The sequence below is a fragment of the Pseudorca crassidens genome, chromosome 20 (assembly GCF_039906515.1).
Source record: "Pseudorca crassidens isolate mPseCra1 chromosome 20, mPseCra1.hap1, whole genome shotgun sequence".
NCBI classification, from domain to species: domain Eukaryota; kingdom Metazoa; phylum Chordata; class Mammalia; order Artiodactyla; family Delphinidae; genus Pseudorca; species Pseudorca crassidens.
The window spans coordinates 18,827,416-18,850,369 of NC_090315.1; the positions used below are offsets into that span (position 1 = coordinate 18,827,416).

General features: G+C 43.9%; 2 protein-coding genes and 1 long non-coding RNA gene across 5 annotated transcripts in view; 2 read left to right on the plus strand and 1 right to left on the minus strand.

The window, feature by feature from the left end:
- The window catches only part of PEPD (peptidase D), a 114,551-nt gene extending 113,278 nt beyond the window's left edge, over positions 1–1,273 (plus strand). The window contains exons 14-15 of the mRNA XM_067720967.1: positions 142–333; positions 791–1,273. Coding sequence (XP_067577068.1) covers positions 142–333; positions 791–928 — 330 coding nt within the window. The 3' untranslated portion in view covers positions 929–1,273. The remainder of the gene's footprint in view (positions 1–141; positions 334–790) is intronic.
- A 2,964-nt stretch (positions 1,274–4,237) lies between these two features.
- Positions 4,238–13,935, minus strand: CEBPG (CCAAT enhancer binding protein gamma). Of its 3 annotated transcripts, none has more exons than XM_067720952.1 (2): positions 13,769–13,935; positions 4,238–7,777 (listed from the first exon to the last, which is right to left on the minus strand). In XM_067720952.1, exon 2 carries the CDS (start codon positions 7,686–7,688, stop codon positions 7,239–7,241), a length of 450 nt encoding a protein of 149 aa, XP_067577053.1. In that variant the 5' UTR covers positions 7,689–7,777; positions 13,769–13,935; the 3' UTR covers positions 4,238–7,238. The 3 variants fall into 3 exon arrangements, with proteins under 3 accessions (XP_067577053.1, XP_067577055.1, XP_067577054.1); XM_067720954.1 differs by lacking the exon at positions 13,769–13,935 and adding an exon at positions 13,304–13,522; XM_067720953.1 differs by lacking the exon at positions 13,769–13,935 and adding an exon at positions 12,991–13,278.
- A 171-nt stretch (positions 13,936–14,106) lies between these two features.
- LOC137214669 (uncharacterized) overlaps positions 14,107–22,954 on the plus strand; it is a 28,188-nt gene continuing 19,340 nt past the window's right edge. Inside the window, exons 1-2 of the long non-coding RNA XR_010938980.1 lie at positions 14,107–14,268; positions 14,611–14,743. This is a non-coding gene — a long non-coding RNA (uncharacterized lncRNA). The remainder of the gene's footprint in view (positions 14,269–14,610; positions 14,744–22,954) is intronic.

The window sequence follows — 22,954 nt, forward strand, 5'->3', positions numbered from 1 at the left end:
GCCGGGCCCCACGTGTGGACGCCTGCATGGGCAGGGCAGGTGCCCCGCACGCTCACCTGTTTCCATCTTCCTCCCACCGATGCGGTGGCCCTGGGCTGGGGCTGCGCCCTCCTGGATCCCCCTCACTGTCCTCTCCCCCAGGGCGTGGACCGGGTGGACGAGCCCGGCCTGCGGCACCTGCGCACCGCTCGGCACCTGGAGCCGGGCATGGTGCTCACCGTGGAGCCCGGCATCTACTTCATTGACCACCTCCTGGACGAGGCCCTGGCTGACCCGGCCCGCGCCTGCTTCTTTAACCGCGAGGTCCTGCGACGCTTCCGTGGTTTTGGCGGGGTGAGTGCTGGTGGGCCCCGCGTCTTTGCTCCCTTGCTCCTTGCTGCGTGTCACCTCTTTGTCCTCCAGGACAGGAGGCACAGTCTTGACTTCCTCACTGGAGAGGGACCTGGCTTATCCTTTCTCATGGTCTGTCACCTAACAGGAGCCTCAGCCCTCAACACAAGCAACTCAGATTCCTACAAAACCCCTGCCCACTCCAGGGGCTCCCAGCCGCCGGGCAAGGGGCAAGGCCAGGGTGGGCAGGTGGCACGAGCAGGTCCCTGTGGGAGGCGCCTTCCTCCCAGCAGCTGCCCACAGAGGCCTTGAGGCCAGCCCCCCGCCCCCGGCAGTACTGACCACTCCTCAGAAAGGGCTCTTCCCTCTCGGCGGGGGTCAGCCTGGAGCCGTCGGGCCCAACCCTCAAACTTAGCGTGTGAGGCCAGCTCAGAAATAACGAGCGTGTCGTTCTGACCAGGTCCGGATCGAGGAGGACGTCGTGGTGACGGACAGTGGCATGGAGCTGCTGACCTGTGTGCCCCGCACAGTGGAAGAGGTTGAAGAATGCATGGCAGGCCGTGACAAGGCCTTTGCTCCCTTCTCTGGCCCAAAGTAGAGCCCCGGGCAAGCTCACCTCATGGACGGCGGCCTGGCGGTTGGCCCCCAGCGGTGCTCAGACATGCGGCGTCGGCTTTGATCACACCAAATATGCTGTTTCCCAGGGAGAAACTTTTTTATTAACCTTCTGTGGGATCACACCCTTAATCTGTTCTTAGACAGCGGCTTTTAAAATGCTAATTTTCAATTATCCCGTTATTTTGAAAAATCCTGTTCTTCACTAGCAACTAAATGTGTACCTTGCCGTCATTTGTATGCTGCTCAGGAAAGATGCCTTTCTCGTGTTTTCTCTCAAAATCAGTACACGGAATGGAATTTGCAATAAAAGATTTCCTAAAATGGACCTTTGTGCCCGGCTCCCTCTCCATTTGTCCCTTTGCAGGTGAGCACTGCAGGGTTAGACCTGGAAACTGGCCCTGCAGAGACCCGGGAGTCTGGGCATAGGTGGGGCTGGGCCTCTGCCCACGTGAAGAGGGCTCTAGAGCAGGAAGCCTTTTTGGTACGGTTACTGCCTCAAAGCTGGATTTCCGAAGGGGGGCAGAATTACGCAGCCCTTAAGGTACAGTTATCGACAACATGAGACTCGCAGGTTCCTTGTCTGTGATTTCCTTCTCATGCGGGACAGGCTAGCAAAGCCGGCATCTGTTTGAGAGACGCTGCCGCCTAAGGCAGCACCATGGCAAAGGTGAGCTTTCTGGTTCCTTCCACGTCGGCCAAGTCCATTTGTCTCCCCTAAGTGGAAGCCCACTGGCTGAACTCCACTCTGAGGCTGTGGAGCCATCCAGGGCCACCTGGGCCCAGTCCCTGCCAGTGGCAGAACACCTGGCCTTCCTCTGCCTGCCCACCTCTCCCACGGTCCCACAGAACCGCCCCCACCCCTGCAGCGGGCTTCGAGAATTCTGCACACCATTCTAGGGTTCTCTCATCCGAGCCAAGGTGAAGGGCAGGTGAGAAGGACGGACGTCAGAGATGAAACCTTAATAGGGTGGGGAACCTCTGTAGCCCAAGCCAGAGACCGCTGAAGTCACTGAAGAGGTGAGTAAACTGATTTCTTCCTATGGCAGTAGCGCAGAAGTGCTCGTGATGGGGCCACATTAAAGCAGCATTAGTTTCAAATCACCATTTGTCTTCTTCTTACCCCTTAGATTTACATACCATCTTTTAAGGTTCCCTCCTGGTGCGCAGATATATTCCCTAAGTTATCTGTGGTATTAAGCAGTTTGAGTAATGATCGCCTGCGGGTCAGGAGTTTGAGTTTGCCAAATCCTTCTGTCCCCCAGCTGTATCTGCGAGCCATGCTCTAGTGCGCAGGGTTTCAGGTTCCCCCACCCCCAGGATAAAAACAGTTAAAGTTATAAAGTTAGGTTGTAGACAGTTTAGTTTAGCTGTGTTAACTAAAAAACACACACATCTTTCTCCTTCCTCTCCTTCAGACGTTTTATACCAAGACTGCCCATTTCACATAAATGTTTGCTCTGATTATCAGGTCGACAGGAAAGAAGGAGAAATCTCAGGAACTAAATGCTGTTTGTCCGAGAAGGACACTGGGGACAGAACTGGCTGCTTGGGCCCAGGTAGGCGAGTCAAAGGCATTCTTTGCAGGTACAGGTCTCAGGGAACCGCAGTAGCCACCTACTGTGCCCCATGTTCTAGAGAATGGTCCAATTCCTAAGTCTCCAAATTCTGCAGAAATTTGTACAGCTTCAGAAATATATTAGAGACCCTTCCAGAAAGCCATACAGTGCCGAAAGCTCTTCCAAAACCAGGAAAGATCTAGGTATTCGTTCAAGAAATGAGCATCTGCTATGTACCAACGTGGCATAAAGACATGACCCCTGCTCTCAGAGCCCAGTCTCCTGAGAGAGGCTTCCCCTTAAACACGCACAAATAGATCATCTCAAACATTAGAACGTGCCAAGAAGGAAAGTAACAGGATTGACCTTATCTAGAAAGCCAGGGGGGCTGACGGGAAGGGAGGGAAGTGAAAAAGCAAGAGGAGATAAAGCATTCCAGACGTAAGGAGCTGTCCTAAGGCAGCCGGCCCTGGGCTAAAAAGTGCTGAGAAGAGCCCTGCAGCCAAAGCAAAGTGATGCAGGAGGGTGGAGGGGAATGAAGGCAGCACGAGCAGAGCCACATCCCGCGGAGACTGGGTCTCACACGGAGTGCACCGGAGAACCATGAAGGTTCTGGAGAGCGTGCAACGGTCCAGGAAGACAGAAGCCAGGCAAAAGAGGGTGATGGCTCTGCACAAGGTGGGGAAGGGGAGGTGAAGCAAATGTCACAGGATTCATTTAGGAGGCAGAACTGAACGGTGGTGATGTACAAAGGCACCTGGCTCCAACAGCTGCTTCAGAGGAAACAAGACTCGGGTAACTGGGCTGCAGAAAAGTGTGACGTGTGCCAGCCTCGCGCCCGGTTCTCTGGACACCCCTGCACAACCTTCAGGTCTACAGCTCTGGGAGGAGTGGGATGTTGCAGTCAAAGGATATTCAGGGTTGCTGCTCTCCTTTGAGTACGTGTAAAACGCATATGAACTCTTCAGATACTCACAGGCAGCCAAAGAGCAGTAGGTCTAAAGTGCTTTTACTGAAAAAGAGCCAGCACCCTCACAATCACGTCGATATAAAGTTCCCTGGATTCTAAATTACAACTAATTCATAAAAATGAAATGGGACGTATTACCCACAGAAATAATTACCGTACTACAATTTTCACCAAGATGCAATAGATAGAAATCTATTTCCCAAGACACGAAAGTCACTGAAGGATCACAGAAGACAAGTATCTATGGCATTTTCCCTTGAAACACTCAAATCAGCTTCTCGGACTCTTATGTATGAATTCATTTCGACAGACACCCTATGGCATTGTGTAAACGAAGACGACGCACGACGCACATACTATAAACTGTACCGTTAGGGGAAAGGCTTTACTTTGACATTCCGTCAACCTCAAAGCCTCAGAACTTATTTCCTACCACTCTGTAGGTGGAGACCACACTCTGAGACGTCAGCTGTCTAAGCAGGATGCGAGTTATTGCTTCCTCTATTCTGGTATACATTTCTACACTAGACTAGGGGACAAAGAATATTACTGAAAGGCATTCTAAATTCAGAGCAAACTAGGTTCCTATCATTAAGGGAAGTCTAGACTTGGGACAACAGTGCCTCTGCGTGCCCCCATGCCCACCTCACCCCCCGCCCTGGGCTGGGAACAGAAAGGCAGCAGGGCATCTGCCTGCTCCTCAGAGCTGGTCCACATTTGCACTACATTCTTGGTATCTAACATAAAGAAACCCACAATGAAATACAGTCATTATTCCAAAGTTATTTTTATTTCAAATTCACTGAAAGAAATAAAATTATATTTAAAAAAATAGAGTAATCTCACAAACTGAGGAAAGCCAGGAACAAAAAGAACAAGTTAGGTACTTCTTCCTGAGAGGCAGATCTAACAGCTATAGGACGGACTTTCTTCCTTCCTAGCTTTTGTCAAACAAAAAATTTTTTCCTATTTCTAAGGCATCAAAAACACTCTTGAGTGTTTCAACTGGGTTGTTCAGGTACAAAGCTTCAAGCCCTCTAAGGGGGATCAAGAAACATCAAAAGCTGCTACGATTTCCTTTGTTGTAACACCAAACATTAAATTGTACATACTTCTACTTATGTAAATTTGAGAATTTCACACTCGTGACCTGAATTTCAAAAATCTGGTCATATTTTATTAAAATCTTACTACTTCTTGGTAAGAATGTCCAAAGTAACTGAGCTCACATCCCAGTAACTAAAAGGGGCCAGACAGCAGGAAGAACTGTTGGATCGCACCACCTGCAGCCAAGACCTGTCAGAAAACACCCATCCCGGAAGACTCACATGCAGCTAGAAATTTATACTAAAGCCTAATTCCTAAATCACTAGACCTGCCAGCAAAGGCAGATCATATCCTAATGGTTCATATGTAACCTACAGGACAAAAGTTACAGAAGTCATATACAATTCCCAAACTTACCCATTCCCCATACTTGGTTTCCCTCCATTTTATACTGTTAAATCTATCAAACTAAAAACTTTCATTCCCAAACACTTCAGTGAGATAGTCAAGACAACGGTTAACATTTCTGTTCTATGCATGACTGCTGGTGCTAGTTTTGATTTGCATAGGTAAAAGGAAAGCCTGAATTTTTCCAAAAGGTACAATCTTATTTTCTTATTTGAAATAATTGAGTACATACCTGATGATTTCCCTAAAGCTTCTTTTCCAAGAGACTTAAGTCAATTCACATAATTGGTAACAATAAATTCCATGGGGACAACCATTTCTGAAAGATACTGTTTAGTAAATGAGAGATTTAAAATGTCTGTAGCACCTCTTATAGGTGCTTAAAGATTCAAGTGACCTAACTGCATCTCCAATGAGGTGCTATTAAAGATTCAGTAGGATTCTGTGGGTATCTCCTAGTTAGTTGTTTCAAACATCTATCAACCTACAAGTAGATCCGTACTCCAACCACAGTAAACCAATGTTGGACCCTAACAGGAAGCCCTATCCTGTCTCCTGGATCTATAGGGAGTTAACCGTCCTGGGACAGTCACTCTCATGGAACAATACAGGGCTCTTGTCACATGCAGAAGGGACTCTTGGCCTTTAATAATGGCTTTGCTGAGTTGCAGGGCACTGTGATGTCTTCTTCCGCCCAGAAGGGCACAGACAGCACTCTTCCACCAACCCAAGGGTGCAACTTGAGTTACATCCTGGTTACACTGTCCCAGGTCCTAGTAGGAAACAACAATGTGGCCCAAAATGACCATGTTCAAATAAGATACCTGGTAACTTTTTAATCTGATGTGACTCAGTCTCTTGTCACCAGCCTAGGTCACCCAAAAGCAAAAACCAAAAAAAGAGAAAAACACAAATTTGAGCTAGAATTGTTCTTTAAAAAAAAAAAAAAAGTCAACAAGGACAATCAAAACTACCAACACTTATATAAGCCAGACCCTAGAGATTTCCATCTTCAGTGACTGCCACTTTTTAGTCTTAACAAAAATGTCAATATCCTGAGTTTTATCAGTATTTTCTTGCTAAAATAATTTATGGGACATAAATGCATACAAATGAATAAAAAGTGGTACACAAGTCTGGAAGAACAGCCCACTAGCTAGAAAATGTCGCAAAAACAATATAAAACGATGTGTTTAAGTGAAATAAATTAAAGGTTAAACCTTACACTTTCAAGTTTTCTTAGACTATTATTTTGGGAAATGGCATGGAGTTGATGATGTATTTTTCTAATAATCAGTTGTTTAAGATCAAATACCAAGTGATGGTTCACAAGAAATTTTTGCTTTTAAAAACCACAGCCCCACTGCAGTGTATCTGAACACAGGAGAAACTACCTGCTGAAATTAATATTCAAAATCCTAATGGGTAACTTGTGTGGCCATAAACTGTTAAGACGTTTTGTTTACTAACTTGGCTGTCCAAATGGTATGTTAAAAAAAAAAATGCTTACTTTACTAGCATCTGCAGAAACTAAAATTTTGGTACATAAGTTTCTCTAAACCACTGAGTTTTTTTTTAATTTTAACAAAATAATGCCAATGCAATAACCCGAAGGTATCCCAAATGCTTTGCTTTTACTTTTAAAAAACTATTTGCTTCCTAAATGCTATTTATATTTTTAAGCCAGTTGGCTGCATACTGCCTTTAAAATGCAATGGAGTTTCTTTACTTAACCTGACATCACTATTCAAAAACTTGTACTTGCCGGGGAAAATGGTACTAATTATGCTAAAACAAGGTTTATGCTATACATAAAATCACTCCAAATTATAAAGTGATTGGTTTCTATAGCTCTAAGCATTTTTAATACATAATTTAGGAAAAAGTCACACATAGATAAAGAGAGATGGCATTCAACTTTCTTTCATCCAATTAACCGTATCTATGAAAACCAAGACCCTTCTGCATGACTTGCCAGTTCCCCATTCCTTTTGTCAACCTAGAAAAGAAACATTTCTTGGGAAGTCAGGATTTATTAAGAACATCAAGCTCCAGGGCATTTTTTTTTTTTTTTAACCATATACCTTTAAAACTGTTTTTTATCCCCACAAAAATCCTTATCATTTAAAACCAGATATTCAAATTATATGGCTAACATTTTTAGCTAATCAACTCTTCAGTGCTGATTCTAGAAAACAACCTTCAATGGATCTTTGAATAATGGAGATTCAGCCGCTGATACGAGTAGTGTAGGTAGTCACACCTTTAACGTTCAAGCCACAAGTTGTGACGTTTGAAAGGGGTGAGGTCTACTGTCCTGCATTATCAGAATCTGTCGTATTTTCAGTGCTACTGGGTTGCACATTATCTGCGAGGTTGTGTGCATGCTCAAGAAATAAATCTTTCAGTACACTTAATTCCTTAGTCAGCAATTTAATTTTTGCTTCCAACCGTTCATTCTCTTCCTTGAGCTGATTCACTCTCTGCAGCGTATCCTGCGCTTTCTGCTTGCTTTTCAACCGGCTCTTTTTCACCGCCATGTTGTTCCTCTCTCTGCGCTGGCGATACTCGTCACTGCTGCGATCCACGGGCAAACTCTTTTTGCTCTGCTTGCTCGGAGGCACAGCTTTGCCTCCGCCTCCAGGGCCGGCGGGCACCAGCTGAGGAACCTGCTGTAAGCCGCTGGCATGAGCCTGAGTATGGATGACACTTATTCCATTCACGCCCGGGGTAGTGTTCTGCTGTGATACCTTGCTCATTTGGGCACGCTCCTTTGTCAACACAGAACAAGTAGAAATGAAGACAAGGTGATCAATGGTTTGATCTGCCAAGAAATCTTCACATGTACCTAGTTAAAAAATAAACTGCATTAAAATATTTGAAATGACAAGATAAAATAACATTAAACTTGCATGTACCTACTAGCAGGCCAATATTAATTGATTATGCTGAGAAAAGTCTATGACAACTGCCAACTGCTCCAATGTTTCAGAAGTCTAAGTCACGTAATTTAGAGAGGTAAGTTAATACAGACGCACCATACGGCCAAATTCAACCCACCTGAACCCCTGAGGGTACTGCCCATCTGTGCTTGTTATCAAAAATGGGAGGAAAAACAAAAGAATACCACTAATTAGGTAGCACATATGAACCAATAGCACTTGGCAATCTGCAAGAGAGAAATGTGCTATGTTTGGTTTAAACACAATGAGTTCAATTATGATAGGAGAGACCCTGCAATAAAAGAGGGAAAAAGTTTCAACTGTTGGCTCAAGTCAAAGTAGAAGGCTGGAGCAGAGCGCCCAGCCCAGTCTCCAGTGCTCATCAGGAAGCACTGCACTACGATCTCCGCATGGTCCTTACTCTAATATGCAGAGACTGAGTCATCAAGGACTTGACTTCTCTCCCAGAGCGTAAGAATCTTTACAGGATATTTTGAAAAGGTGTTTTTTGCTTGTTTTTATTTTTTTCAATGACTTCAAATGAGAGTAGTTTACAGAGATTTTTTTAAGTTAGTTTCTTGGATCACAGATTTAGGAGCTCTGAGATACCCAATTTGCTTCCCCATCCCATCATGCTTCTCACAGTGTTTTTTAAATTCTCGACATAATTAGTAAACACATCCAAACACAGTCAGCCTAAAACCACAAGGAAAGAAACAAAAGCCCTGATGATGCATCCAAGGAGGTGCAAGCACTGGGACTCAGGCTGGACCAAGAGCCAGAGCAGCTGCAGCGCCTGCACCCACTTGACACTGCTCAAGGAGCACAGAGGAAACGCCGATTCTGAAATATTGCGGCAGTGCTGCCCGTAGAAATGAAGTCACAGTTTCAGAACTAGTCATATTTGGATTACTATGAATTCAACCAGTTCGCTACAACTGCCTCAAGATGTGTCAAAAGCAGACCTATCCTATCATCGTGAGGCCACTTCAAGGCAAACTAAGCTGAGTGAAGCGTGCCCACCAAGAAGTCACAGCACTCTTGGAAACTGAGAAAGCAGTGTTAGGAACCATAAAACTATCCCGTTCTCTTCTCACAAAACTGCTAAAACTGCATCAGTGGAAAAAAAACCTGCAGCCAGAATTATGAACTGCCTCAAATGAGTACACCTTACAGTTCTTAAGCAAAGCTCAGTTAGTAAACACCAGTAGCTTCACCCAAACCTTTAGCTAGGCATTTCTGTATAAACACCATTTACTGGTCTGCTTTTTAAAAATCTTTGCTTTTAAAAAGGCCATATGTCATTACTTTCCATTGTTTTTTCAAGCCACACAGGCAGCCCTGAGCTAGCCGGTCATCTGTTCTCACTTCAGTGCTAAGGAAACACCAAAAGCTTCCTTCCAAAACCATGATGGATATCTACTCCAAGTCTATCTTCAGTAATGGATATTTCACATTTCCCTTGATAATTTATCATGTTGCCTATTTTTTCTTCCAGTTAAAAAGTGGCAGTTCAGTATAATTTGAGCTACACTTACCACTAATAGTGTTAAAGGTCGTCTATACCATTGCTTATCTATTTGGTATGAAGTGAAAAGTGTTTACTCAATTTTTATGAACTTGTTTACCATGTCTCCTGGGAATATCTCAACAATCATGATTATGTTCATCTTATTTATCTTCTTTTTTATGTTTTATATGTCAATTAGGTTTTTAGTCTTTAAAGCTACTCTCTAATAAACTCAGAGGTAACAATGATCCAAAGAAGTACAAACCAGGAACCAAGTCAGTTCTTGTCTTGGCTCTGACTTGCCCTGTTTCACTTTGGACATATCCCTTCCCTCTGTGAGCCTCGATTTCCCCATCTGCAAATGAGGGACGTAAAATGGTAAAATGCCTTCTGACTTTGACAATATACCACGAACTTCAGTCACCAAAAACTCTTATTATAGCCTCCAAATTTAGTGATGTTCATGCTCATTTTTGTTCTCAGATACCGGAGGGCTTCCCTGGTGGCGCAGTGGTTGAGAGTCCACCTGCCGATGCAGGGGACACGGGTTCGTGCCCCGGTCCGGGAAGATCCCACATGCCGCGGAGCGGCTGGGCCCGTGAGCCATGGCCGCTGCGCCTGCACGTCCGGAGCCTGTGCTCCGCAACGGGAGAGGCCACAGCAGTGAGAGGTCCGCGTACCGCAAATAAAAAGAAAAAAAAAAAAAAAGATACCGGAACAGGGAAGGGCTCTTTTACCTCCGTCTGACTCAAGGTAGTAGGCTGAACACAGTAGGCAAGGTTTTGAAAATGAGTCCTTCGGCTTGTAAAACAAAGAGTAATCATCAAACTGGTAAAAATGTAAGAAAAGGAAACTTGGAGATAATGAAAAGAACTCCAATTGTTTTTTGTTTTTTAAGTTCTCCAACCGAAGACAAGCCAATAAAGTAGCTCTTAAAGTGAAGAGCTATCCACTAAGGAAGGGGTCAGAGCTAAGTGGTCTAAGACTTAACGCCAAACATATTATCAATTTTGTTTTTTACACTGAGCAAAACAGCTGCCTCTATAAGTTACATATTTTAGTTTACACAGTTATCTGTGCTTTTGTTTCTTCCACTAACATTTACTGAGCACCTACAATGCACAAAAAGAAAATAAGTTTATTTCAAACCTGGATATTCAACCCTAAATGAAAGTCTGGCTCCTATGTGGACAAATACTATTCCAAAGTTCAGTCTCCAGGAAGCAGAGTGGCACCTCGTTTCCTTGCTGTGAATCATTCAAGCAGGAAGCAGGATAAAAACTGAAAAGCAGTGGTTCTCAAAGTGTGGTCCCTGAACCGGCGGCAGCAGCAGCAGCATCACCTTGTTAGAAATGCAAATTCTCGGGCTGCCCCAGACCTAGGAATCAGGAGCTCTAGGAATAGGGCTGGGCGATCTTGTTTTAACAGGACCTCCAAGTGATTCTGATGACACTGAAGTTTGACAGCCACTGCTACAAATCAACCATGGACCTTAAGAAAGGTGGACTGAGTGGGTAACATTTTTTAAATTCAAATTCCTTAATTCAAGTAATGTTCGTTCAAATCAATGACACAGTGACAACTCAAAACGTTAAAATGAGTAAAACAAAATGAAAATTTTCTCAAGTTTCACTTGGGAAAATAAACCTCTCAAGGATTTTCCTAACCCTCTTGTCATTTTCTTCACATGTGTACAACCAGATATTCCTCCCCTGCCGCCCCAAATAAATTTTTAACTCCAATTTCCTCAACGAAGGTCTACACTCCAAAATATTCAGATGTTTGTCCCTTATTCCAAATCTGTTCAAATCACTGGTATCTGACAATTCTACCCACCCCCCACCCCCCCAAAACACCTCACCTCTACTATGCGTCTCCATCCCAATGCCACAGAATTACCTCAGGCTGACATCATCTCTCAGGGGCACAGCCTCCTCTGCCTGCACATTATCTTTTCTTTGTGCTTCTGCCCAATTTGTTCCCCCAGTTTCTTGGTCAATGCCAGCTCGATAGTGTGCCTCCCTGTAGAGTAAACTAGAGACAGAACTCTGTCTTTATCACCATATGCCCAGCATCTAGCGGTGGTGCTCAAGAAATATCTGTTGAATACAGCCTCAAAAGCCTAAAACAAAACACTTATTTTTACAAATGTCTTACATAAAAATGAGATTCTCTAGCATTAAAATCTCTTATAACAACCATAATTAAATCAAGACTGTTACTAAGATATTATGGTCTCACCACCTAAAGTTCCTCATCTTTCTTAATGGTACACAGGAAAATTAAAACATTTGCTACTTCTAGCCCCCAGCCTATACAGTGAATATCATTCTTGTCTGGTCTTTGCTTCATATCAGTAGAGAACCTTTATTTTCCATTTTGCCCAGTTATACTTCCCATAACCTCAAGTTCTTAGACATATGTTGCCAGCGTCTGACAACTCTGTACTACAAGTGAAGTGAAGGTAAGCAAAGTTAACAAACACCCAAATGAGCAGGATTTCTATTTATTTGCCACTGCTGGTTTCATGACCCAAAGCAGGGGTCCATGAAGGAGGGTACATCCCTTCAGGGAGTACATAAGTGGTCCACTGGAGTATGAGAAAAAAATGTATGCTCTTTTGTCTTTTTTTAATGTCATCTTTTTACTCTACTTTTAGTGCCATTAACAACACACACAAACTAATACACACACATTGTTTATAAATATACATCTATTAAGGAGTCATGCTCAATTCTTTTTTCTTTTTTTTTTCTTTTTTAACTGATAGGTCTGGAAAGCCAAAAAGACAGGAGACCAATGTACCTACCAGTATAAGAGCCCATGGAAGCACCCCCTCCTAAGAATACACAATAAACCTGGAATTGTGGCTACCTGCGTTTACCATTTCTGTGATCACGTGAGGCGATCTTAGGCCATAAGACCAAACTCAGCCCCATGAGGTCCTATTTATCTTTACCTAGGACTCACCAGGTGCTGTTTAAATCCCAAGGGATGAAACCACCTGTCCAAGATCAGACAACCTTGCTGACAGTCATGATGTGACCTTGAGAATTTAGAGGATATTCTGGGGGAAAAAATATTAAGTTTTGCTTCCACCTATGTTTTTCAGGGAGGTATTAAAATGACTGAATCCACCAAGTGTGCCCACCAGAAGCAGGACTCGAACTGAAAAATTCTTCAGCTCACTAGCATCCTGTAATTATTTCGCCTTGTTTACACTAAGTTTTTCCAAAACAGTGCTTCAGCTTTAATAGCTTATCCCAAATACTACTCAAGTTGTAACAGCTGACCAGATTTTAACTTTTAACTGTCAAGGGCTTTTAGATGCAGAATTTCTTAGTAAAGCAAACCTTTATACTATTTTATTTCAAAAGTTTCTTTGAGCGTCCCACATCCTATCTGAATTAAAGGACAATCTCTTCCAATAAGAATTCAACTGAGTGAGTGTACACTGGGAGAGAGAACTACCAATTTTTGTGTAACCCACCAAGGTTAAAACCATTCTGAAACGGACACATTTTAAGATGCCAGATGACAGCACAAACTTCAGACCAGAGGAAAGCCCAGCAATTAAACCTTCTGAAGAATAAAAACACACGAGCTTACTTGGAAGAACAGATTCTCCTTCCCCTCAAACATGCATTTCCATCCTCTCCATCTAGACACCTCTGCTGGCAATTTTCCTTACTGTGTTCCCTCCAAGCATACTAACGAAGCACTTCTTTTTTTTGCCCTTTTCTGTTCTAGTCAACTCGTGGTTGCTGCACGTTCATCCAACCTGTGTTCAACAGTCACCTGAAGGATATTCAAAGTACAGCTCCATAAGGAAGCACAATATTATTTGTGTAAAGTCACATATTTAAAACTCTACTGCCTTCCCTGACTACTCGACTAACTTCTAAAAAGGATTCTCGATTACCCGACACCGAGCAGTTTTGCAGGCGCAGGAAATATCCCAGGTGGCACTAAAGATACCGTCCACCTTCTGCTATTCTGGGAACACCCTTTATCCCCAGAGGCCAATACGAGCCTGGCTGGTCACACTGCACGTTGCACAAACAGAGGGCCGGGTTCTGGAGGGGGCACAGCCCGGCTCGCATCCCGTCCCGGGCCGGCAGCAAGGGCGCTGGGGGAGCGCGGGGCTCTGCGGGTGGCGCCGCGGCGCTGGGCCGGAGCCAAGGATGAGATCAGCGGCCCCGCCGGGTCCTCTGAATCACACGCCGCGCGGGGCCGCCGCCCGCGCCGCGGGCCGCGCGGGGCCTTCCCGGCAAGCCGGCCGCCCAGGGCCGGGCCGGGTCTCCTCGGGCCGGGGCCGCGCCCACGCGAGCGGCCGGCGGCGCCGCGGCCTCCTCCTCCTCCCTCAGCCCGCCCGCAGCCTCCTTACCTGCGCCTCCAACCCGCCCGCCCCCAAGAGGCCTCCACTCCCAGCGGCCCCGCACGGCGCGGCCCGACCCAGGCCTCGCGGCCCGCGAGTCAGAGCGACGGTTACGAAACCGGCAGCCTCCGCCCGTTCCGCTGCCGCCGCCAGCGCCACCGGGTTCCCCTCCTCGCCGCGGCCGCGCGCCCGGCCGCGCCCGCCGCCGCCATAACCAATGGGAGCGCCGGCTTGCGGGGGACGCGCCCTCCCTCCGCGACGGACAGCGCCGCCAGCCAATCGCAGGCGGTCTGGCCGCGGGAGGCGGGCACGTGGCGGAGGCGTAGCCCACTGAGCGGTGGGGCGGGCGAGGCGGGAGCGACGGACTGGGGTTCCCCGGCCTATTGCGCGGGGCGGCACCCCAGCGGTAGGCGACCCGCTGCGAGAAGGGTTCTGTGAAAGTTGGAGGCATTGGAGAACCGTAGCCTCGTGAAGGCAACACCTGTCTTTGGAAAACACAATTTGCTGAGGTGATGTTTTGAACCATCGATTTCTGTTTTGGTTTCACCAAGACCTCGGGGAGCCCCGCCTCAGAGTCGCTGCCGGGGACATTTTCCCGGAACGGCCCACCAGACTCGCCTCCCGGGACGCGGGGCGCCCGACGGTCGCTTCACTGCCGACGGCCCGCGCCCCTCGGAGGGAGCCTGGAGAGAAGTCCTGGACCTCACGGCTCTTGAAGGCAGCTGCAAACTTGTTGAAAGACGAAGGGTGCAAAATTTTCCCAGCGTAGGATTAGTGTTGATGTCACTGGTGCTGACTGTGGTTACGGAGAAATGAATTTACACGATCAATTCCCTTGTGCTATCCTCCAGGTGAACAGATTGAGAGACGTGAACTCAAAAAAAAAATGGATGGCAAACCAGCCTTATTTATCTAAGACGATTCACAGGAGGATCTGAAAGCGTATTACAACTGGGAAGCAGCGCGCTGGGTGGAGGCAGACAGGTTTGATTGCTTCCTTTTTAGCAATTCTTATCGTCTAAAAACTGGAGTCTTTGAAAGGGGAAAGGTTTCTTCATCACCCAGGCCATGGCATCACCTCTCCGTATAAGACGGTTTCGAGGAATCAGTAAAGAGGTGATAAAACATTTGCGAAAAAAATAAAGATATAAAAATTAAGAGGGCTGCAACTAAACGTGAACACTGAATACCACAGAAGCAGACTTGGTAGAATGACACAATATCATCAAAACCAGTACGTTTCTTTCACTTTGGCCCTTAGTGTTTTGAGTTGAAATTTCTTTGATCAAGATTTTAGCACTATTAAAACTGGATTCGATTTTGTTGCTCACAAAATTATAATTTTACACTCACCATGTCCTAATCACTTTAAAAATTATATAGAAAAAAAAAACACAACCATATAGAGATGTTCATTTATCCCCTGGTTTGCTAACCACTTTGCCAAGCTGCTCTGTGTCTGTCTGGGCAGGCCTTCTTCCACACTCAGCGGATTAGTCAATGCCAAGGAGACTAGAGTATTTATTTCCTCTTCAGCTGGTAGCTGGTAATTCTGTCTTCTCAGTTTACAAATATTTATTTGGTGCCAACTATATGCTAAGCTGTGGGGAATCAGCAACAAACAAGACAAGCAGTCCCTGTCCACATGGAGCTTACACTTAGAGGCAGGGAGACAGACATTCAGTAACCGCACAATTTTCTAATTACCATTTTCACAGCTATTACAAGAAGGAAGTACAAGATGCTGCGAGAGATTATAAGAAGGGAATCAAACCTGGTCTGTGGGTTATGGAAACACTGTAAGATGAGCAGCATTTGCCTAGGTGGCGCAGATGAAGTGCATGTGCCTTCAAGTTAGAGGGACTGTCTTATCTAAAGGTCTTGAGATGGGAGAAACACCTTTCTTTGGCTGAAGCACAGTGCCCCGGAGGAGACTGATGAGATGGACAGGGACTTGTGGCCTGAGAAGAGTTCAGATTCTTACCCTAAGAGAGATGGGAATCCTCTGAAAGACTTGCTCTCACCATAAGGAAATGAAGAGAGCCTGGTGGAGCTGTCTCTAGTTTGAGGAGATCCACCATGTTGTGTCTTGCAAGTCACAGGGACGCAAGTCACTATAATCAAAGAAAAATTTCCTGCATGGATCTCTGCCTCACTGATACCTGATACGTAGTCTGCAAATCCAAAGAATTTGTAAAGAAGTAGTACATTAAAATCCCCTCCAAAGGACTTGAGAAGTAGGATCTCCTGCTAATTGAATAGGCTAGTTACCCGAGAGCTACTACAGTTAACTACTTAGTTACCTAACAGGTATGGACTCTAGGGTCAGGCTGTTCTGTTCACAGCTTCACCTCTTACTGGTGTGTGACCTCAGGCAAATTACTTAACCTCTCTGTCTTCTGCAAATGGGCAGAACAGTGTCTATCCAATAGAATTGTTGTGAGGATTAAGGAGTTGATAAAAGTGCTCTAGAACACTGCCCTACTGATACATGGCAGGAGCTCAAAAGTATTAGCTGTGATTACCATGATGCTCATTCATGAATTATAAACAAATTATATCCATAGAATTGTAATAGACTAAAATACACTTCAAAACAAAGTCGTGCTGTGCTTAATATTGCTTTGATGATTCAGGCACTGAAATCTTCACAATATTGAAGGTGATGTTGACTCGTTAGGGTATCTCAAAAGTCGTTTTTAGAATAATCCCCTTAGTTACCACATCTTATCATTTCACTTCTTTCCGCAGAGTGGAGAAAAAGTTTAGTAATTTGAAATCTCTTACTGTTTGAAAGCCAGATCAATAGACGTTTACTATGCATACTTAAGTATTTATCTTAAATGTGTCTTAAGTACTTAGGATAATACTTAAGTATCATAAATGTGTATTTGGAAAATTTCTGAAAAATTAATATACCAAATTTACCACCTTTGACAGATCTGGACTATAGCTATATAGCATTTTGAGAATTGAGATAGTATCTGTCACAGGTTTGAGTCTCAGTAGATATGTTTTCTGGTATGTTAGCAATCACAGGACAGTGATTGGCCATCATTCTGCATTGGTTAGGGCTGTTTTGATAGGAAGTAACTGAAAACCATCCCCGAGTAGGCTTAGCATAAAGAAGGATTTGGTCAAAGATTTTAGGGCATTATTCTTTCTTCACACGGCCACTAACAGCCTCCGTGTTCACAGCTTTGGTCACTAGAGAAAGGCCCACTCACCTTTTAAGTTCCTGTTACAAAAGTCCTAGGCAAGGACTCTGGGGTTGGTCCAGCTGGATCAAGTGCTCTTCCCTGGAATGATCACATGGCCAGGACCAGGTCACGATGTACTAACATGGCAGCTGTGGATGGAATGGCAGAGGCACTTTCCAGAGGAAAAGGGAGTGCTGAGCAGACGAATCCATCAATATCCACTTCAAACACCAGCTCACACCGTGGTCACTCTGACAGAGCCTTGATCACTCTGGTTATCTGATCTGTCCTTTCCTGTATCATATGATTCTCCATCCTTGAGGGCAAAATTTAAACCTCCAGTTTTACCTTTGGAAGCACTATTTAGAATCATAACAGCTAAGATGCTAAACAGTTGTCTTAGGACATCCCCAAATTTCATAAGCAGGTCCTGTGCGTGAAAGAGAAAAATCTGACATAGTTTAAACTTGAACGGGTGGCAAATAGGGTGAATGTCCATTATAAGGCACTTTTCCACGTGTCGGATTTCATTATTTTGTGAGTTAAGACATGTCACCTGTACATTTAAGGGTAGTACATGTCATCTGTGCACACAAGGATCGGTGTGTACTGTGGTGTGTACCTTGTGAGCACATGAAGTTAGGTACAGACTGCACACATGAGGAGAGCTGCATGCATCTGTGCTCATAAGAGTGGCGTGACATCTGTACATATCAGGAGAGGTAATCCGTGTCATGTTGTGGGCCTAGGAGGGTCTTATTCTTATATCGTCACCCCACTGAATAAGCAATGGTTACCTGTTACATATTGATTGTAATGCAAGTTATTCCAGTGCCCATGAAGCACAAAATTGAAGATAAACAGAGGGTTTCTTGGTTTGTCTATTTGTGACATATGTGATACCAGTCTCCATCACAGTGGTGTGATGGGTTTTGGAGACAGAACAAGGTGATGCTGGCTAGCATTTACCTAGCTAAACCTCTGTTCCCCATCTGTAGAGAGGGTTAACAGTAAATTCCTCATCGAATTGTTATGAGGATCAAGTAAACTGACATGAAAAGAAGCTGACCTAGTGCCTGGCACATAGCAGGTACAAAATAATCTGTCCATCCAAAAAGAATTTGCTACCTAGGACTCTGTTCTTGGTTTCTAATAACATTCTCCAGTAATAGCACCTGGGCTCCTTGGAGAAATGGCTGATTCTAGGATTGACGCAGGAAATACACAAGATGAACCTGGAGCATCTTGCAATGCCAGAAAGTAACGAACACTCAAAAAGTAAGACAATGAGGGTATGTGTCTTAGCTCAGGCTGCCATAACAAAGCATCATAGACTGGGTGGCTTAAACAATAGAGATTTCTTTCTCACGGTTCTGGAGGCTGGCAAGTCCAAGATCAAAGTGCCAACAAGGTAGATTTTATTCCAAGGCCTCTTCTCTTGGTATGTAGGCGGCCACCATCTCACTGTGTGCTCACGTGATCTTTGTGTGAGTGCTGGGAGAGAGAGAGACATGCTCTCCAGTGTCTCTTCTTATAAAGGCACTAATCCCATTATAAGAGGGTCCTCATGAGCTCATCTAACCCTAATTACTGCCCAAATGCCCATCTCTAAATACCAACATATTTGGGATTAGGGGGTCAACATATGAATGTGGCAGGGGAAGGGTAAGACACAAACATTCAGTCCAAAATAGCGTGTCAAAGGGAAACAGGAAGCAAATGGAAGAGGCCCTAATGCCCAAAGAGTCCTAATACCAATTTGAGTGGAAAACAACTAATGTAGTATTGAATTATAACCCAGAGTATAAAAGAAATACCCAAGAGTCCATGTTGAGGTAAATAAATAAATGTTGGAGAAGAGATGAGTCTCCCGTGCAGAAGAATTCCAAATAATTTATGTAGATGCTCTGCCCTCAGATGGGGGAGAATCATTCTTCACTCCTTATGTACGGGCTGCACATAGTGACTTCCTTCTGAAGAGCAGAGCATGAAAGGGAAAAATAAAGAGAAACTTCATAGTGGAGAAACCTGACAAACACTACCTCAGCCAGGTGAGCAAGGTCACCATCAATTAGACATAAGCCATGTTGCTATAATGAGATGAAAAGGGCACTTGACCTCCCAAGAACTCACGGTAGTCTAACTATGAGAAAAACTCCACACAAATTCCAATAGAAGGGCATTCTACAAAGTGTTATCTGACCAGCACACCTCAAAACTGTCAAGGTCATCGAAAACAAGGAAAGTCAGAGGAAGTCTGGAGAATCCTAAGGGGACGTGACAACCAAATGTAATGTGGTATCCTGGGTGGGATCCTAGAACAGAAAAAGGACATTGGGTAAAAACTAAGGAAATACAAATAAAGTAGGGACTTTATTGGATATTGTATCAAATTTATCAGTCCCCCTTCTAGAGTCCCCTCAGCCTTGGCCAGCACGTCTCCTAGTCTAAGAAACTTACCTGTTGGGGTAACCTTCACCTTCATTTCCATGACCTTTTAAGACTTTGGCCGCTGCTCTTGTCCATTTACCATCAAGAGTGGCAGGGGATCAGTCACGCAAAGGAAACACTGGACAAATAAATCAGAAACTAATGATATTGGTTACCTATGAGGGGTGGATGGGACTGAGATAGAAAGAATGGAGAGTAGGAAGCGGGTAGGAGGGATGAGGGAGCGAGTGATACTTCTGTGAATATACCTTTTTGTATATCTCTGACTCTGAGAACTGTGGTGAGGTTTCACAAACCCCAGAAACAAATAGTTAACACTAACCAGGATGTGGGAGGAACCCAAAATGAAATGTTGTACAAACAGTAACCAATAACCTAACTGTACTACAAATGAACAGCACAACCACACTGTGGCGAAGGGACTTCCTTGGTTGTCCAGTGGTTAAGACTCCATGCTCCCAATGCAGGGGGCCCGGGTTTGATCCCTGGTCAGGGAACTAGATCCCACGTGCATACTTCAACTGAGATCCCACATGCCACAACTAAAGATCCCACACGCAGCAACGAAGATCCCGTGTGCGGCAACAAAGACCGGCGCAGCCAAATAAATAAATTAATATTAAGAAAGAAAGAAAGGACCTAACCTGAGTAGCTTCAGAACACAGTATTTTGATTGGATAGGCAAAATACAAAAAGAACTGTACACCGATGATATGCACTAGTTACTAAGTTTTTCAAAGGGGTATTGGTTAGAAATTCCGAAACTATTTTATGTATATGTTAGGACTGATCAATTAAGTAAATACATTTGGATAATGAGAACAGGTTTCCACTTTGGAGAAAGGAGTTACAAATAAAAAAAGAGCAAGACTAGAATGAACCCTGTGGTGTTGGAATCAGAGGCTATCAGAATGAATTCATGATTTGTAGTCTATTCATAGATTGATAGATATATAAATAAATACAGATGTGTGTGTAGGTGTGTGTGTGTGAGGATATATATGTTCTCTCTATGTGTTCTCTGGATTTTGTTCTCTAAAAGCAATGACACCCCAGTAGCAATGATCCTACCTAGAGACCAAATCATGGTTTCTAAATATCTTTCTTTAATGAGAAGAACTAGGGCTCATTGGAGAAGTGGTTGATTCCAGAGTTGGGCAGGGAAAAGACAAGAAGAATCTGGCATACCTTGTGGTTCCAGGAAGTAAAGAAATGCTAAAAAAAAAAAAAAAAAAAAAAAAAAATGGTAGGAGTATATCAAAAGAACATATGTGTTAATTTGAAGAAGTTCCCAATGACCAAATCTGGTACAATTTGATTAACGAAATAAATAATAACAATAGATTATAATTCACAGAATAAAATAAATATCTATTACTTTATACTGATATAAATAATTAAACAAATAAATGGCAGAGAAGAAACAGCTCTTCCTTACCACAAAGCCCAATTAATAAATGTAGAAAGAATGGGCTTCCCTGGTGGCGCAGTGGTTGAGGGTCCGCCTGCCGATGCAGGGGACGCGGGTTCGTGCCCCGGTCCGGGAGGATCCCGCGTGCCGCGGAGCGGCTGGACCCGTGAGCCGTGGCCGCTGGGCCTGCGCGTCCAGAGCCTGTGCTCCGCAGCGGGAGGGGCCGTGGCAGTGAGAGACCCGCGTACCGCAAAGAAAAAAAGGGGAAAAAAAAAAAATAAATGTAGAAAGAATGGCTGAAACAGCAAGTCACCATTAGATAAGCACAGCAGTATAATTGTTGCAGGCACGAATCATCAATTAATGTTAAAACCAATGGGTGAAAGTATAATGAGAAACAAAATATCTCTATATTCTCAAAGTATCTTCTCACAAGATACTTACTAATTACAATGGGAAAAATAACTTCCATAAACCTGGAAGATACTACCAGAAACCTGGAAGATTACCACCAAGTAATCAAAGTTAACATCAGCAGGACTAAGACACATTGACCTCATGAACCCCTGTTATGAGGCATTGAGAAAGGCATTCCTGTGAAAATGTATAAATAACCTCAATCCAATCATACGAAAATTTCAGATACAAATTGAAGGACTTTCTATGAAACAACTGACCAGTACTCTTCAAAAATGTCAAGGTCGTGGAAGACAAAGAAAAGCTGAGAAATTGTCTCAGGTTGGAGGAGACTAAGGAGACATGACAACCAAAGGCAACACAGGATGCTGCATTGGATTCTGGACCAGCAAAAGGACATTAGTGGGATAACTGGAGAAAATCTGATTGAGCCTATAGATTTGGTAATAGTACGTATTGTGTCAATGTTAATTTCCTAATTTTGACCAGTGTTCTATGGTCAGACCAGCGTTTTTGCTGGGGTGTTGGGAGTGGAAGCAGCCATTGTGTAAAGAGACAGGCACCCCTCCCTCTGCCTGTGTTCTAGGCAGATACCAACGGTTATCATGGCCAGAGAGGAGCCAAAGGCCAGCAGGAGTTAAGGCTCCCCAAGTACACAGGACAGTAAGAAAAATTTCCCTGATTAGCACTCAAGCCCTGCCCTAAGGCTATCACAGAGGTTAGCAAGTTGCTCCCTTACAGGATAGAAACCTGCCACACGGAGTTTACATAAAATTGACTTCCAAATCAAAAAAGACAAAGAAAACAATTCATAGAGTTGACCACGTAAATACTTGAAACTTTTGGATATAAAAATACACCATAAATAAAATTAGTAAAAAAGGAGAAACTGGAGAAATATTTGGAACATATAATAAATTTCCTTATCATACAAGTAACTCTTAAAAATCAATAATCAATATACAGGAATATTACTCAGCCATAAAAAGGAACGAAATTGGGTCATTTGTAGAGATGTCAACAGACTGAGAGAATGTCATTCAGAGTGAAGTAAGTCAGAAAGAAAAAAACAAATATCGTATATTAACGCATATATGTGGAATCTAGAAAAATGGTACAGCTGAGCTGGTTTGCAGGGCAGAAACAGAGACACAGATGTAGAGAACTAATGTATGGACACCAAGGGGGAGAACGGGGAGGCAGGGTGGTGGTGGTGGGATGAATTAGGAGATTGGGATGGACATATATACACTAATATGTATAAAATAGATAACTAATAAGAACCTGCTGTATAAAAAATAAATTAAATTAAATTTAAAAAAATCAATAATCAAAAGATGAACACCACAATATAAAAAAGGGCAAGGGACATGGACAAGCATTTCACAAAAAACACAAATGGACTGAGACTTGGAAAATAAATTACCTTATTATCATCAAACAAATGCAATTAAATCAATAAGATAGCAAATTTTGTCTTTGATTATAAATCACCAAAAAGAATGTTAATAAATGATGTTAGCGAGAAGGTAAGGAAATTGGCACTTCACATATGGTCAGTGGGAAAGTAGTTTGGTAAAACCTTTCTGGAAGGCCACTTGGCAATTTGCAGTAAAAACCCTAGAAGTGTGTGGTGTACCCTTTGACATGGCCATTCCAATTTAGTCATTTATTCTAAGAAGATCATCATACATGCATGCAAAAATACAAGGAAGT

What these genes read in the sequence shown, in the direction of transcription:
- CEBPG (XM_067720952.1), bottom strand. Translation starts at nt 7,688, where the DNA reads ATGAGCAAGGTATCACAGCAGAACACTACCCCGGGCGTGAATGGAATA.